Source organism: Camarhynchus parvulus, chromosome 12 (genome assembly GCF_901933205.1).
Source record: "Camarhynchus parvulus chromosome 12, STF_HiC, whole genome shotgun sequence".
In the NCBI taxonomy this organism is placed as follows: domain Eukaryota; kingdom Metazoa; phylum Chordata; class Aves; order Passeriformes; family Thraupidae; genus Camarhynchus; species Camarhynchus parvulus.
The window spans coordinates 19,908,730-19,925,489 of record NC_044582.1 but is presented as its reverse complement, the minus strand read 5'-3'; the positions used below and the strand labels follow the sequence as shown (position 1 = coordinate 19,925,489).

Below are 16,760 nucleotides of genomic sequence, written 5' to 3'. Positions count from 1 at the left end.
AATATTTTTATGCTTCCCTCATCTGGTTGGCTTGAACGACTCTCAAACCTGGGCAGAGTTTATGGCTGCAAGAGAGAGACCGTGGCTCCAGTGGGCACAGTGCAGTTCCTTCTCTGAGGCACATGCAAAAGGTGTATTTACCTAGAGTCACCCCCATGAACGTGAGCCCAGAGCCCAGACTGGCACCCACACATCCCTGTTACAGCCAGCCAGAGTCGAGCCCTGCCCAGAAGTGCAGGCAGCTCAGGTCTCACCTGCCAGTGGTGCACGGCTCCGGTTACCTGGTGCTCCCAGTCGGGGTGTGAGCTAGAGAGGAATTCGTCTCAGGGAGAGAAGGCATGGGGCAGGGCTCTTCCCTCAGCTCTCACAGGAGCATGGCATCGAGGTTCCACATGCTGTGAAAACTGAGTCCTTCTTTTTGCTTCCTCTGCTGAGAAGGAATAAAATGTGTAAGCACATTTCACCCCTGGCCTGTTCTCTGTCTCTGCAAAGAGTGGCTGGATTCCCGAAAAAGCCCTTGCTACATCAGCAAACTGAGGAAGGCAGGCAGTCAGACCCGGAATGAGCCAGAGTCAGACAGGCTGGGCAGGCAGGACGAGCCCAGGGGTCGGCCTCGGGGTGGGGCTGGCACAGCAGCGTGGCCAGAGGTGCCCCTTGCCGAGGGCTCTGGCTGGAGGCAGCACTCCCGAGCTCCGTCACCTCTCGCCAGTGTCAGCAGCTGTGGCAGAAGGGGCTGATTTATCTGAGGTGCAGAGGAGGAGGAGAGCCCAAAGAGAGCTTTCCTTTGGAGGATAGCTGTGACAGGGAGAAAGACACGAGCACCAGCAACCAGTGACCAGGATAGAAAGGTTTCCCCGTGGTAAACCCCTGTGAATGGAGGAGGATTATCTTGCAAAGTGAAAATACCTGGAAATACCAGCATGGGCAGGCATGAGATCTGGTTTCTCTACAGAAAGAAGAGGGCATAATTTTGCAATACAGTGGTAACCCTGAGGAGGAGGGTGGGACATGGGGTTTTGGCTGTGTAGAAGACTCAGTTCTCTGTGTGGGTGGCGCTGGGAGCAGGAACCACAGCAGAAAAAGCCTGGTGGAATTCCCCTCCTCCTGCATGGAGAAGGAGCTCGTTTACATAGGCCATGTTTGCATCCGTCGGAATTGGCCAGAATATTTGGAGTTCCCACGGGACTGTTGTGCTGCTCTGGCTCCTCCTCGCTTTGCTCAGGCTGGTGTGAGTCACGTTAGAGAGACTGCCTTGCATCAGAGATCTGCTAGACAAACATGGGCATCTTTTAAAATGTCTTTAATTAAATCACTGATGTTATTGTTTATTATTTCAATATTTATTAGCTTTGTTTTACACTCTGTTTTGATAGTCCATTGAAGGAATACAAGATCTGCTATTGGTTGGAAAACCACCCAGTGTAATCCCCTGGGGAGACTGCAGATGACATGGAATAAGCTTTCTTTGTAGAGAATAGGAGAGACCCTCAGTACCAGTGATGTTTCGTTAGCATGGCACAGGCAGTGTGGTGCTGATGAAGTTTCATTAGCACAGCACAGCAGAGCGTTGAGGCTGAGGGACTCATTAGTTGTTCAGGAAGTGCCTTAAGATGCTCCTGTGAGCAGAAGTGCCAAATGTGTCTGTTTCTGTGTTTTATGTGCTCCTGCAAAGTCTCCTGTGGGGAAAAGGGTGTGAAAGCCGTGTTTCCTGAGCATTTCTGACTGCTACCTCCATGGATACCCACACTTCAGTGGCAGAAGTCTTGAGGCTGGAGAGGAAATGTAACCCAGGGCACCAGCTAATGGAGATGTGAAGGCAGTATAAGAAAAACATATGGAAGTTGAGCTGAGCAGATCTGAAGGAAGAAGAAGTCAGTGAAAGGGGTCTGCAGTCACAGGGGAAAGGAAAGAACTGTAAACACTGTACAAAGCACAAAGTACCCCATTTTTTGTCAGTGTGGAAGCAATGTGATTGCTTTCCTGGCAGGATGGAGCCAGCTTTGCCAAGCAGCTTCCCATGTGGATGCTGAGAGTTGGAAACATGTAGCATTAATTGACAAAAGGTTCCAAGTTTGGGTGTTGCTTGTTTTTCAAGGGGGAGAAAAAGGAAAAGAATGTGCTAAATTATATTGTAGTGTGAACAAGCGCCCAGGCCTTCTGGGAAATCTGCACCATGGTAGCCAAGGGCTCCCTCGTCTCGCTTTGTGCTCTGCTCATCCGCTGGATTTCAGATTTTCCTGGGATTCACGCAGCGGGCAGGTGGTGGGAGCGGGGGGGCTGTGTGGGGTGGATTGCCTCAGGCTAAGCAAAGCTGCGAGAGCCTCAGGCCTGGAGCTCACGCTGTCTTTGTCTCTGGTGGTTCAGTGGAAGTGTACAACTGTGCGACCGGCAGTGCCGACTGCTCCCAGTGCCTGGGGAGGGAGGACCTGGGCCACCGCTGCCTCTGGAGTGAGAGCAGCTCCAGCTGCAGGCTGCAGACCGAGCCTCCACAGGTCGCTGAAGTCTGCCCACCTCCGGAGATTCGCAAGGTAAGACCCGAAGGCAGCACGGAGGGTGCTCACAGTGTGGTGTGAGGTGGCGGGTGGTGCCAAGGGCTGGGACTGGCTGCACCATGCTGCCTGGAGCAGGAGGTGCAGAGGAGGATCTGCACATTGTCCCTGGCACGGGATGGGGTCCAGACCAGCACTGAAGTATTCACTGACTTTCTATGCTGTCAAGGACATCTTGCTAGTGACAGGATCCAGTCTTCATCGTGTTAGAGGGAAAAACAACAGGAGCACAATCATGGCCAGTCCCCTGTCCTCTCGCAGCACTGGGATGTTGCCATGACCAGTACTCTGTCCCCTCACAGCAGTGGGGGCAGCAGCTCTCTGGTGACACCAGTGGTGTAGGAGTGGGTTCAAAGCTGGTCTGTGGAAGAAAGAATGTTTCTTCCCAGATGTGTTTGCAGCTGAAGTGATCCTTGACTAAACCCCACTGCCCAACACAGCAGAGAAGTGTGGTGGTTTCTCCTCTGCCAAGCCGGAGCGAGGAGACACTGGCGTTGGGTGCACTGGGCAAGCAGGAGTGTGAGGAGTGATTCTGTCTGCTTCACAGGGCTCAGGTGGTGCTTGGACACCAGGATTGGCTCAGGGATGAAGGCCAGAAGCTCCTGGTTCTCCCCTGACCTGGTCTAGTGGAAGGTGTCCCTACCAATGGCATGAATCATAGATGATTTTTGAGGTCTGTTCCAACCCAAACCATTCTGGGACCCTGTGCTGCTCTGACCTTATGCCCTGCCCCTTGGTGCTGCAGATCGAGCCGCTGCGGGGGCCTCTGGAGGGGGGCACGCTGCTGACCATCCGCGGGAGGAACCTGGGCCGGCGCTTCAGCGACATCGCGGGCGCCGTGCGCGTGGGCGGCGTGCGCTGCGCCCCGCTGCCCCACAGATACGTGGTCTCTGAGACGTGAGTTGGGGGAGCCGGGGAGGAGGGAGCACGGCCCCTGCGTGTGCCCGGCCCATGCCCGTCCCTCCCCGTCCCTGCGGCCAGGCCGAGGCCAGCTGCTGCTGCCCTTCGCCGCTGCCATCTGCCTCCTCCATCCACAGAGTGGTGTGCCAGACCGGAGAGGCTCCGGAGGCGTTCTCGGACGTGGTCACGGTCAACGTGAGCCGGGAGGGGAGGTCCAGGGAGCAGTACTCCTACGTGGTGAGTGGCTGCCTCCTGAGTGTTCCCTTGGTGATTCCTGTGCCCCTTAAAGTGGGTGTGCAGCTCCCCATGCCTCCCAGCTGGCTGACAAGCAGGATCTACAACTACATCTTGGGGTCCTTAAGGAGCTGCTGAGGTGTCACCTCACCTGTGGTTACCTGTTTGGGGTGTGGCAGGACCACAGCAGGATGCTGGCAGCACAGCCACACTCCCAGACTCAGCTCCTGCAGGGGTCTGTCTCATTCCAGCTCTATTGGCAATTCTCCTGCTATAAAAACGAACTCAGTTTTCTTCTACCTCTTTTGCTGAAGTGTTGTTACAATCTGTGAGATTTTTTGAGACTTGTGAAGCCCCTTTGTGCTAAGTTACATTCCATAAACTCACATTGTTTAGAACTGATATTTTTGCTGCAGAGATTGTATTAGTTTTTGCATGAAATAATGTGTAGGGATTAGACTAAAGCTAACTCCATGTCACTGTGCAATGAAAAGCCCTTTATAACTTTGTGCTGTGCTGTTTCACAAAGATAGCTTTCATCTCTGTAAACCTGGAGAGAAATCCATGCATTTTTTCTCTTCCCAACATGAACCTTCTTCTTGGACAGTATTCATGGACAGCCATGCTGGGTGGGTGCTGAGGGCACGTGGAGTGCTTGGAGCCTTTGTGCCTCCACAGCAGCTTCAGCTGGGGCAGGACAGTCTGTGCTGCAAGTTGCTGGCCTGGGAGGAGACCTGGAGCCCCAGAAAACACTTTGATTTCTGGTGGCCATTGTGAGGAATTTGGGGCAGATCATGGAATGTGATTCTCCCACCCTGAAGCCAATGACAGATTGGGTGTTTAGTTCAGGGAGCTGAGAGCATGCAGCCAGCACAGGCATGGCACACCCCAGCACCCAGCAGAGCCAGGCCTGACACTGCGTGGGGAGAGGCTGGGGAGTGATGGCACAGCCAGGCCAGTCTCAGCAGGAGTTCCCAGATACCATTTCCACAGTTTCCAGGTGTCCAGGTTCACATCCCAACAGCCCCCTTGGTTTGGGGATTCTCAGGATGTGTGTGCTGAGCTGGCACGTGCCCCACTGCTGGCTGAGAGCGGGGAGAGGGGCCCCGAGAGTGGAACAGGGCTGGGCAGCTCCTTCACCAGCTCTGAACATGCGAGGAAAAGCCTCTCAGGAAACACCTGTGGAAGCACCAATGCTGAACAAAGCCAGGCCCTGACCTCAGTCTGTGCCGGCAGCTCCGGGGCAAGCTTAGGGAGCAGACTCCTCCCTGGAGAGGGAGAGAAACCCTTCCTGCTTGGGTGGCACAGTAGAAAACTGCTGTCTCTCTGTCTGTCTCTGTTTGTCTGTCTTGTTTGTCTTAGCAAAGCTTGGAGCACATATGAGGGAGTGCCCTGCCTTGTGCACGTGTTGGGGGGGGACACTGTATGATGGAGGTGTGTCACACTGAAAGTAGCTTTCATACCATGTGCAGACCAAGCAACAATCTTGTTTTCTTGGTTCTCCTCTCCCATCTGATGGCATGCAAATGGAATAGCCTATAGCTGGCTGGTCTTGGTGAGACCTGAGCTTGGGCACTGCTACAGTTGCCTGGAAAAGTTTAAAAGCCTTTCAGAACTGCCCTTCCAAAGAAGGTACTTCATGAAATACCAGATATTGTTTGTGTGCTACATCTTTCAAAGTCCCCATTATACATGCCTAGAAGAGACAGAATTCAGCTGTAATTGTACTGAGGAGGAGGGAGAGGCTTCTTCAGGACAGTATAACAGGCTATGGATGAGCTGGATTTGCCAAAGCTGTGATGGAGGTGATTGGTGCTGGCAGTGCACCAAGAGCAGCAGCCCCTGGCTCTGGGGAAGGGCTTTGGGGAACAGGAATAATCCTCTCTGCTGATGCTGTAGCTGTACTTATGAATATGTAGGTTAAGGGCCAAGGCCAGGAGACAGCTGCCTGCAGACGCCAGAGAAATGGAAATTAACAAAACAGGTGAACATGGGTGACGGTCAGAACTGGCAGAGGAAATGGCAGTAGAGGAGCAAAGCCATCTGAGTGTAGGACAAGGGCAAGGGTAGATGTTAACACACGGGTTTGTGTGGCAGAGACTGCCAGGCAAGGTGTTAACAGCAGGCTCAGCCTGCACTCCTCTGCCCACCTGCAAGGATGGAGGGTCTGCTCTGCACGAGCAAGGGATGGGCTGGGGTGAGCGGGGCCAGGCCCCGTGGGTCTGTCTGAGAGGGAGTCACCAGTGCCCTGTGGAAGGGTCTCAGGATCATGATTTGCTCTGCCCTGGCTATCCTGCTCAGATGGAGCAGGGATGTTGCCAGCAGCCTCTCCTGGGGTGCCTGTGAGCAGACAAGAGGGCTCAGCACCACGTGAGTTATCAAAGCCTCCAGCTCATGAATCTCAGGAAGATTTCCAGGGGCTGCAAACACAGATAACATACACGCTAATTTATGCGGCAAATGGCAAGAGGCAAAGTAACTTCCCCCTCAGTTCCTGTTGCCTCAAGAGATGCAGATTTGAAGCTTCCTTAGCAGGGGTCTGATATTCAATTATCTAAACCCAGGTGGCCATTTTACTGATCTCAAGGCCATCGTTCAGTGAGGCTTTAACATTATCCTTGCATTTAGGAGGACACGAATCTAGAAGGGCTGAGATGGTGAGGGAAGTAATGAGTGAGAAATTTCCTTTTATTGATGGATTATTGTGCTGTCGCTGGCTCTGGACCTCCTGCTAGAAATCTGAAGGGAATGGTGAGATCCTGGTCTCCCGTTTGGCCCCATGTTTCATTTGCAGCAAGTATTTAGGGACCACTGAGAGTCACAGAGGTTTTATATGATCTTACTCCTTAGCATTTGTATCACTTCTCTTTTTCTGAAAGCTTGCCAGCAAAAGCTTTTGCTGTGCTGCTGTTTGAGCCTCACAGTGCTGCACTCTTACTCAAACTAATGAATCAATTCTCATGTACAGTGTGGAATATCCAGCTGCAGATTTACCAGGCTAGAAAACAGATTTCCCCTCTGTTTTTAGCTTCCCGTGGTGCAGTCCATAGCTCCTCTGAATGGCCCGAAGGCAGGAGGAACAAGAGTGACCATCAGAGGCAGCAGGCTGGATGTCGGCTCAGAGCTCCGTGTCCTCATCAACTCCTCCAAGCAGTGCACGGACCTCAGGTGGGAGCAGGGCTGGGGGCTGGCACTGGAGTAGTGATGAGAGCCAAAGCGTTAGGAAGGTCGGTATTGTCCCCCAGGAAGTCAGGCAGAGCGAGGGTTTTGAGAGGGGGCACCACTGCCTGCTGGCATGGCATCCCCCTGCCTGCCCTTCCCCTCTGCGTGCCTGGGCCCAGCACCGGCTGCTGAGCTGGCAGCTGCCCGTAGCAGGCCTGGAGGAACAGCTGGTTGCCATGTCACTGGAAGCTCCTTGTCATCTGTGGCTGCCAGCTGCCTGTCAGGGTGCTGAGGCCGGGCTGCAGCCTGCAGCTCCCTGCAGCTCCCCTCCTGTCCCACGCAGCCGCACGGACAGCAGCATCACCTGCACCATGCCCGCCGTGGAGCTCACCACGGCTGTGCCAGTCTGCGTGCAGTTCGAGAACAAGTCTTGTGCCAGCCACAACATCACGTTCAAGTATGAGAAGAACCCGGTTATATCAGACATCAACCCCAAAAAGAGCCAGATCAGGTGAGATCCTGCCCTAGCTGAGGCAGCCCGGGAAAGAGGGGGTCAGCTCCAGGTGGGAGAGGGTGGGGAGAGGGTCCTGCCAGGAGAAAGGGCTTCTCAGCCCTGGGCTGGACAGGTATGGAGGGTGCCTTAGCTTGCTCTTGGGGTGCTCCAGGGTAACCCCAGCACGGGAGAAGAAGAGGTGTCATACACCAGGACTGTCCATAGCTTATGTTGATGCATTTACAAGTGAAAAAATGTCAGCCTTGGTAACGATACTGTGCACACCTCGTGAGTGTTTTGGAGAGGCCCAGGTGGGGGCTCTATGAGACCCTGAGGATTTTTCTTGGCAGTAAAACTGCTGGAGGATAAGATGAGATTTGTAATTTTGGATTTCAACCTTCCCTGAGGTCACAGTATTTAAGTTTTAAAGTGTGTTGCTTTTAGTTTCACATCTCAGTGGAGTTCTCAGACTTCTGTTCCTTTGGATACCGTGGTGAAATACCACTCTGCTCACCTGTGGAGGCTGAAAAACCCAGGGCTGACTAGGAAATCTGGGAGGGCAGCAGGACATTGCTGAAAGCACGGCCAGGGGCGAGCAGGAGCAGGCTCTGGTGGTCTGACCCTCTTGGAACAAAGCTGCCTCTCTGTTCCCAAGCACAATGCCAAGGCTGCAGGCTGTGGGAATGTTAGGGAAAGGCAGAGCCATGACTCAGCCAGGCTTCCAACTGCTCAGTGGCGAGAGCAGTGACTTAAAAGAGACAAGGGAAGAATGTCCTGCCTGCAGTCGCAAAGGAAACCACTGGGGTGTTTCTCAGTCACCTTAGTCTGCTTCCTTGGTACTTAGAGCCGTTCCCAAATTTCAGAGAACGAGGATGGCGACTGCAGGCTCTCTCCAGCCTCTGGCGTGGCTCGTGCAGTCTGACTGCTTCAGCACATTGCTGAGCTATTGACCATGAGATGCCAATAACTTGTGTAAAAATTCAGCTGGTTCTGATTTCTTTTACTATATTGATAAAACAATCCGTATAACCAAAATCTAAACCAATGCAAAATTGTACACTAGTCTGCAGATGTGACAGGCCAGTGAGAAACTTGGATCATAACCTCCTAGTGATATCCCCAGGCTTCAGAAAACCCTGGGGCCTCGTGCCCAAAGTCACTGTGCCTGGAGTGCTCTTCAGATAACAGGACTTGTGAGTCTTGCCTGTTCCCTGGCAAATACTCAAAAAAAGTCAAATGTGATATGGGGAAGGTTGATCTAGGGTGCAGATGAGTGGTGATGGTTCTCCAGCCGTTGCTCTGCCTTTTGCACATTGGGGCTGCTCATTATTCTTGTTAGTTGACTGCACAGTGGGAAGCTCATGTGTTGCATTCCCCCCAAGCAGATTCAAAACACAGCAATTTTCACATTTTGATCTAAATCATAACTTCCTGGAAGATGTAGGATGAGGGATGTTTCCCTGTCCAAGTCTCACAGTTCTGTGTGGGTTGCTGCAGGGCAGGGGCAGAGACAGGGGCAGGGGCAGGGGATGTGTCCTGGCCATCACTTTACAGGTCACTTACATGGCCAGTGGCCAGGATGCCTGCTGCATATCCTGGCATGCAGAGGCTGCTCTTCTGGACAGTGGGAAGGAAGGGGGACAGCTCACTGATGCTGGAAGAGGCTCCCCCTTTCCACCAGAGCATCTGCTCCTCCTGCCTTCCTTTCTTCCATGACATTGTGGTAGCTGTGTAGGTAGCTTCCTACTTCTGCTGTAAGTAGGAAGAAGACTTTGGCCGTTGGGTCACATTTTCTGCTCAGGCAGCTTGGAAACATCTCTGAGAAAATGACAGGAGGAAGATGCAGCCCTCACATCCCACTGCTGCACTGTCCTCTGCAGTCACCCTCTCTTTCTTCCCTTCTGGCAGCGGGGGCAGGATCATCACGCTGGAAGGAAGAGGCTTTGGGCTGGTGCAGAACGTGTCCATGGCTGTGCGTGGCATCGGCAGGGAGCACACGGTGGGTGTCTGGGCCAGGTGTGGCCCCGTGGTGAGCAGGGCTGCATGCCTGCTCCAGCTGTGAAGGTGGGGGCTCGGCCCATGCCTCAGGGTGGGCTGGGAGCGCTCTGCTGCTGGGTTCTGATGTGCTCACACTCCTGCTTTCAGCGCTGCAAGGTGCACACTGACACGGCCATCACCTGCCCCTCTCCAGCTGCCTCCAACGTCACTGTGGGGACCAAGCCAGCCCCGGTGGATTTCTACCTCAACGGGCGCCTCTACGCTGACGAGCGCTCGGCCCTGGATGAGGAGATGTACCCCGAGGAGGCTCTGCACATCAGCAAATTCAGCCTGGGCTACTACGCTGACCCCCAGTTCTCCACAGCCAAGAAGGAGAAGTGGATCAAGCACCATCCTGGCGAGCCCTTAACTCTGGTCATACATGTAAGAGGGTGGTGGTTACAGCTCTGCTTCTCTCTGTGTGCTGCCATCTCCACCCTGGGCAGCTCCTCAGTCCTAAGTCCCAGCACAGGGACTGTTCACAGACACAGGACAGAGAAGGGGGTGGATGGGAACTGGGGAGGCAGGAGCAGCTGATTTTGGCTCAGCCTGCAGCTTCTGCGTCTCTCCACCCCAGGAAATGCAGCATGGTCTGGGGATGCCTTCTCAGGCATGATGCCAGAGAGCTGCCTGGGGAGGGTGCTGTAGCAAGGGGCTAAATGAAATACTGGACATGTGGAAAAGAACTACAATGCCCTGGCCTGAAACCAGGCAGGTGCTGCAGAAGGGCCTGACAATAGGTGTTTATTCCTGCAGTAACAGATCATTCATTCTTCTCTTTTGGCTACTGAATTCAGCTCAGCTCACAAGGAAGTTGGGATGCAGAAGCTGATTGGCCTGGACAATGAGCAATAGTAATTCAAAGGCCATTGTTTGCTGCAGGATATCCTAATGGTTTGCAACGTGCTCCAGAAATGTGCTCCCCCTTTCTCAGGCTTTGCAGGCGCATCCCCTGGCTGTCCCCTCCGCTGTACATCCTTCCCCCCTCCCAGATGGGCGCTTACATCCTTATCTTCCATGCACAGCAAGCCCGATCAAAAGCAGATTTTTCCAGGTTCCATGAGGGGCTTGTTCAAGCTGTGCCCCCTGCTGAGTGAAGAATGGGAAACAGGAAAATGGGGAATGGCCTGGTTTTGGCTTTCCTGTGGAGTGCTGGAAAAATGTCCTTGGTGAGGGAGAGTCTTCCCAGGTCTGCAAAACAGCAGGGAATATGGAAAGTAAAGCAGGAAGATCGATTGCCATTCTGACTGCTATGGTGCAGCCTGACATCCTGATTTTTTTCCTGCCTTTAGAAAGAACCTGACAGCCTGGGCCTGGAGAGCAATGAATACCAGGTGAAAATCGGCCTGATCTCGTGTGAGATCCAGATTGTTTCAGACAAAGTCATCCACTGCTCCATCAACGAGTCGCTGAGCTCCTCGGAGCGGCAGCTGCCGGTGACGGTGAGTGGGGGCTCTGCGGGCCGGGGTCCCCGCGCTCCCTGCCGGCTCCAGCTCACCCTGCAGGAGGCTGCGCAGGGGAACAGTGGCCGAAGCAGGCTGTGCTGTGGCAGGGCAGCGGTCAGCAGGCTGCAGGGCAGGGCCAGGGGCTGCCCCGAGCTGTGGGGAGGGCTGCTCCAAGCCAGCGCTGCCCGCTGAGCTCCGGCGCTGTGCCCGGGGAGGCTGCTCAGCTCTGAGAGGCACACCGAGGTCTCAGGCATGTGAGGTTTTGTCACCTGCACTGATTTCCTGCTCCTCATGGGATGTGTTCGGGGATTTCCTTGCAGCTTTAAGCCCTCGGCTCTGCCCCACCAGCACAAGGGCTACGAGTGGCCATGAGAGCCCAGCCTTCACCCAGCTGGGTCCCTGACCGGCAGCACTCAGGGCTTCCAAAGGCTGCTGCTTTCTCGCTGCAGAGTTCAGTGTTCAGGGCTGCTCTTTCTCTTTGTGTCTGCAGCTGGCCACACTTTGTTACTGTCCTGTTTTCCAGAGGGCTGGACTGAGCTGCTGTGCTTGCCTCAGTTTCCCTCATGCCATACCCAGCCCGTGGCCACGCAGGGATGTGACCATGGCTCTTTGTATCTGGAGAGAAAATGCCTCCACCCCCGTGGGATGGGAGCCTGAGGCATGGGCAGGGAGGGCAAGGAGAGCTGGAGGCAACTGCAGAGCTCTGGAGCTGGGCTGCCCAAGAGAAAGGCTCAATGCACTGCCAATTTGCTGACAGGATTGTCCCATTTACTGCCAGCAGTCTGAGGTGTATGAAATTCTGTTGCAAACTGGAAACATGGAAATGCAGAAGTAACAGAATTTCTTGAGTCATCTTAACAGGAATTTTAAACAGGGTAATTTAAAAATTTTTTTTTTGTAAGAACTGAGAAACAGGGGAATTCCTTTGTGGAAGAAAAGGAATTTTTGAGTTTGCTAGTCTTGGTGTGACATTAACCAACCACGGCAAGTCCCCAGGAAGCAGGAGAGTGATACCCAGCCCTAAATATCACAAGGGTGTTCAGAGTGCACCAGCAATGAAAGTGCAGCTAATTAATCTGCTTATATTCATACCTGTGCACCCTTACTAAACCTACAGGCGTGGCTGGGGCCCTTGCCTGCCATTCCACGAGTGGCTGCTGCTTTGTCACACATGAGAAATGGCTCTGGTGACACAGGGCAGGATCTGCAGGGCCTTGCCTGGGTTGCACTGAGTGTTGAGTAGAGCTGTCCAGCTACACTAGAGAGACTTGTCAAGACATTCAGGCTCATCTTTGTTTATGACCAAACAGTTTAAGCATTGAATTAAACAGCAGCTGAGGGATTTTTTTCTCCGAAAAATGCAAAAGGCTGAGCTGGTGAGGGAAGAAAGACTCAAAACACCTTAAGGAGCTGCCTCATTGCAGCATTTCAGAGGGAAAAAGTGGAGATCCTGAGGCTGGGCATGTGGCTGTGAGGCTGCTGAGTAAACCTGCCCAGGAGCTCTTGCAGTGCTGTGGCTCCTGTCCCTGGCCAGCACCATTGGCTCTTGGACGATGTGCCAGGGTAGAGACCAAAGCTCTCAGTGCCTGGAGCCTTCCCCCAGCAGCAGACATGTCCTCACCAATGCTCCCAGAGCTAGGGCTGGATGTCCCTCAGGATGGAGCTGTGTGTCTGGTGGTGGAGGTGATGGGAAGATCCTGCTTGTGGGACAGCTTTGGTCCAGTGGCTGAGAGCTGCTGGAATTTCACTCCAGTGGGCACCTTTCCCAGAGGTGTTCCATGACACAAGAAATCAAGATTAATTTTGATTAATCAAATGATTAGTTAAAATAATAAGATATTGGAGCTCTTCCCTACCTAATTTCAAGGTTTTTTTCTCAAGTTTCTCTCACTTCTCGTTCCTTGGGAGAAGTGAAACTCACATTTCCAGAAGCGAAAGCCTTGTGTGGTCATGAGTTTTCCTTATCAGATGATGCTGTGGAATCCTTTCATCCCAAGGGCCCAAAGAGCTGTTTGTAAATGGTACCCAGTGACTTGCCAGCCTGTGATGTGTGCTGGCCTCTTCCCTTCTGGAGATCAGGAGACCCAAGGACTGAGCTCTAGTGGTTTGTGCTTGTTGTCACAAGAAGTACAGGCTGGGAGCAGAGCCAGCACCTTCTGACACCCCTTTCACTGCTTTAGCCACAAGATCATTACTCGTCTATGGTCTCGTTTATTTTTATTTCCTTAGTTTATTTGTATTTCAAGGACTTTTAAGTTTCTTAACCCTACTTCTTCTGGGTGGCAGCTGTTCCGATTTGGGAGGAGAAAGGCGAGTGCAGCGGGGCTCCAAAGGCTGTTCAGAGCCATAAAGAAGCTGATGATTAATGGAAGTGATTTTCTAGTAAGAGCAGCACCGGCAGCCTTGTGCAGTGCCATGGGCTCTCTAGGAAAGGGCTGTCTCTTCTGGGGCAGGTGCAGCGGGGCCATGGGACCTGCAGTTTTGCCACCAAAGCCCTGTGCTGGCGCTGGGATGGGCACCACTGCAGCATCACAGCCTGCTGGGTGTGCCTTGGCATCCCCCAGAGCACAGGAAGGGAACTGGGCTCCCTGGAGAGTGCCCAGGGTCTGGCAGTGAAAGGCACAGCCCGGCCTCCCTCCCTCCGGGCCTGGGAGGCTGTGCCAGCTCGCTCAGAGTCCTCGGGTGAAGGTCTGCCGAGTGCTGCCCTGTGTCCCTCCCTGCTCCCAGCCCTTTGGCAACCTGCTGCTCAGCTCCTGCTTTTCCTGCCTCCTTCTCCTTCCTCAGATCCAAGTTGGAAAGTTCAACTACACAATTGCCATGCTGCACCTTGGGGGAGGAGAAACCGCAATCATTGTCTCCATCGTTATCTGCAGCATCCTGCTGGTCCTCTCTGTTGTAGGTAAGGGAAAGAACAAGGTATTTCCAGGCTGTGGCAAGGTTTTTCTTTCCGCATGTGGAGGTGTGAACTCTGAGTGCTGCACTTGTGCAGTACCTGAAGCTAGTCTGGGTGCAGCAGGTGTGGCACACAGCTTGTGCCAGGACTACAGCTCCCTGCAGCACAGAGCTTTTCCTGGCTGAAACCACAGCTCAACTCTGTTACTTCAACCTGTGATATTTATAAACTTACCCTTTTCCCCAGATACTCAGTAGTTACTGTAATACAAAAAAAAGAAGGATGCGAGAAACTGATCTTGGTCACAGGCATGATTGTCCCAGACCATTCTAAAGGTGCTCTTAGTCCAAGATCCTGTCATCAGGAGCAAGAAGTGGCAGGTGCCTGGCTGAGTAGGAAGAGCAGAGCCAGCATCCTTAGCTGCAAATCTGAAGCAGGCACATTAGTGTATGTACCTGGCTGGAAGCTGTGCTGCACACCTTTGTCCTTGGGCTAGGGTCCCTGCTCATCACATGCCCAGAATGACTGTGCAGCAAGAAACCTGCCAGTTCACAGCAAATGAGGACTTTAGAGTAAGGATTTAATTTATTTTTAACAAAAGCTCTAATGCACCCTATTTACTAGATGCATCACCCATCATTAGAAACATATTTCTGGAGGCATGGGAAGACTGTCAGCTATGAGCACTGTAATACAGGTGGTAAACGTCCTCAATTCTGTATTCATTAATCAGCTGGAACACATTAATACACAGTTAAGCTGAATACAGACAGCCCAGACCTAAATTGAAGATGACAGTTACAGCACGATCATTAGATTCCAGCTGGTTCTACTTATTTACAGATAATCGACAACTGCCTGAGCAGATACCAGTCTGGTGGTAGGTGTGAAACCAACTCTGGGTTTAGCTTTCTGCACTTGTGTCAGAGAGAACTGCTCTGATCCCAGTTGCAGCTGCTCCTAAGCCCGGGTCCAAAAGGCTTATTCTCTTCCTCTTTTCCAGCTCTCTTTGTGTTCTGCACAAAGAGCCGCAGAGCTGAGCGCTACTGGCAGAAAACCCTGCTCCAGATGGAGGAGATGGAGTCACAGATCCGCGAGGAAATCCGCAAAGGTAAGTCACTGTCTGGGTGCCGAGGAACCGTGGCTAGGAGCGAGATGTCATGTTAGCAGGCTTGAAGCAATTCACCTTGTGCTCTGTAGAAGTTTATAGAACTATTTGTAGGAGAATTTCTGTGATCGCCTGTGAGTTTTTACAGGGTTTGGGAATGAGGCTCAGTGGCTGGAAGTGTGGCCCTGCCATTGTCCTGCTGCCTGGCTTGGACAAACCACTGATCTCCAGTGCCACCAGCTTCTCTGCCCTGGGGTTAATGGCCCTTGGCTGTGTCAGAGCGTTACTTGAAGGTCGCGCTAACCTTCAGTGTGCTTTCCTCTTGGGTGCAACAGAAACTGCAGCATGCTCCTCGTAGAGCAACGGCAGAGGTGTTCCAGGTGTTGGCACCCACCACCCCACGGTCCATGATCTTGCCACATCGGCTGACATCCTGTGCTGAGGGCACTGGGGCTCCTGGGGCAGAGAATGTTCTGTCAAGCTGGGGCAAGGTGTACAGTCTGATGGTTAAACCCCGATGGGAATGTGCTGCTCAGAGCAAACGGCTTCAGCCCCTGCAAGGACACGGCATGAGGGGGCAGAGATGGGATGTGCCCTGCTTTCCAGTGCCAGCCTCTCTCAGCTGGTGGAGGGCTGGGCTCTCACCATCTGTGGGTCTCTTTGTATAAGGTTTCGCGGAGCTGCAGACAGACATGACAGACCTGACCAAGGAGCTAAACCGCAGCCAGGGGATCCCCTTCCTGGAGTACAAGCACTTTGTCACCAGGACCTTCTTCCCCAAAGTAAGGAGACAGCGCGTGTCACAGGCACCTCATTGCTCCCAGATATGTCCCACCCAGTTTAGGCCTCTGCTACAGGGCTTTTACAGTGTCACAAAATCATTCCACTGTTATGTATTTACTTGTCACATATTTCAACCTTAATTATCATCAAAAGTGGAGCCGCACCTCCTGGGGTGTCATACAAGATCGGGCTTGCTCGCACATGACAGAAGCTGGCGGCAACTGTCCCAGGAGTTGCTCTGGCTTGCCTGTTTGGGGCCATTGCACACCTCCTGTGAAAGAGCTCTCCCACAAGCACAGTGCTGGGGTCTCCTCCTCAAGGGCTCCAGTGTCACCCCACTCCATTCAGCAGAGGCTGAAGGGTGGCTGAAGGGTGAATTGGCAATCAGGAGAGGGGCTTCTTGTCCCACGCAGGGTGTCCCCAAGCATTCCCAGCAGCTCGGCCAGTCCTCAGGAGTTCTTTGGATGTCTCTGTCTCTCCCTTCCTCCCTGTCCAAGGTTGTGTGCATGGTGCTCCCAGTGAGATGTCCTTTGGGCTCCCAGTCCCAGTCTGTCTGCCCGGGGTCCCGCAGCAGACATGCTGGTGCCGTCGTTCCGTCCCCGGCTGCTCCGCCTGTGGCTGTGTGCCCTTCACTGCGGCTGTATTTCACCCCCGAGGCAGTTGTGTGTCAGTGCTGAGGACTGAGATGATGATTTATGACTGCAGAGTGTTTCATTAGTAGCTATTACTCAGGTTTTTCAGTTACCCAGTCTCCATATCTCTGCACACTAGAGGCTTTAAGATTCAGGCTGGTATATGAATGCTAGATTTTTAAACATTTATCCCATCTGTTTTAAAAGTTACATATGTTGAAACACCCAGAACTCCTCTATTTTGATATAGTCTTCTGTAAAGCTTTCTCTTCTGGGAGTTTTCTAGCTGTCACATTACTCTATTTGCAGTCTCCTTGCCCTCACAGCCTTGCGTCTGAGCAGACGTCTGCCTCCCCCCATCCTTGTGGTGTTTGCTCCTTCAGGAGGCTCTTGCAAAGTGTTTCAAGGCTCCATAAGCCAGCCCCGTGCATGTCTTTGGAATGGGTGGCTTTAGTCCCAGTGACATGTCTCCCCATCTTATTCCCCTGAGGTGCACAGCCCACAGGTGCCCTCCCCTAACGCTG

General features: G+C 53.0%; 1 protein-coding gene across 2 annotated transcripts in view; it reads left to right on the top strand.

The window, feature by feature from the left end:
• PLXND1 (plexin D1) overlaps positions 1–16,760 on the top strand; it is a 66,829-nt gene that overhangs the window by 30,476 nt on the left and 19,593 nt on the right. For both annotated transcript variants that reach the window (XM_030956658.1, XM_030956659.1), the window contains exons 12-22: positions 2,365–2,528; positions 3,295–3,446; positions 3,587–3,686; positions 6,712–6,851; positions 7,189–7,356; positions 9,247–9,337; positions 9,484–9,759; positions 10,668–10,817; positions 13,605–13,719; positions 14,717–14,824; positions 15,491–15,603. In XM_030956658.1, the coding sequence (XP_030812518.1) occupies positions 2,365–2,528; positions 3,295–3,446; positions 3,587–3,686; positions 6,712–6,851; positions 7,189–7,356; positions 9,247–9,337; positions 9,484–9,759; positions 10,668–10,817; positions 13,605–13,719; positions 14,717–14,824; positions 15,491–15,603 (1,577 nt within the window). The remainder of the gene's footprint in view (positions 1–2,364; positions 2,529–3,294; positions 3,447–3,586; positions 3,687–6,711; positions 6,852–7,188; positions 7,357–9,246; positions 9,338–9,483; positions 9,760–10,667; positions 10,818–13,604; positions 13,720–14,716; positions 14,825–15,490; positions 15,604–16,760) is intronic.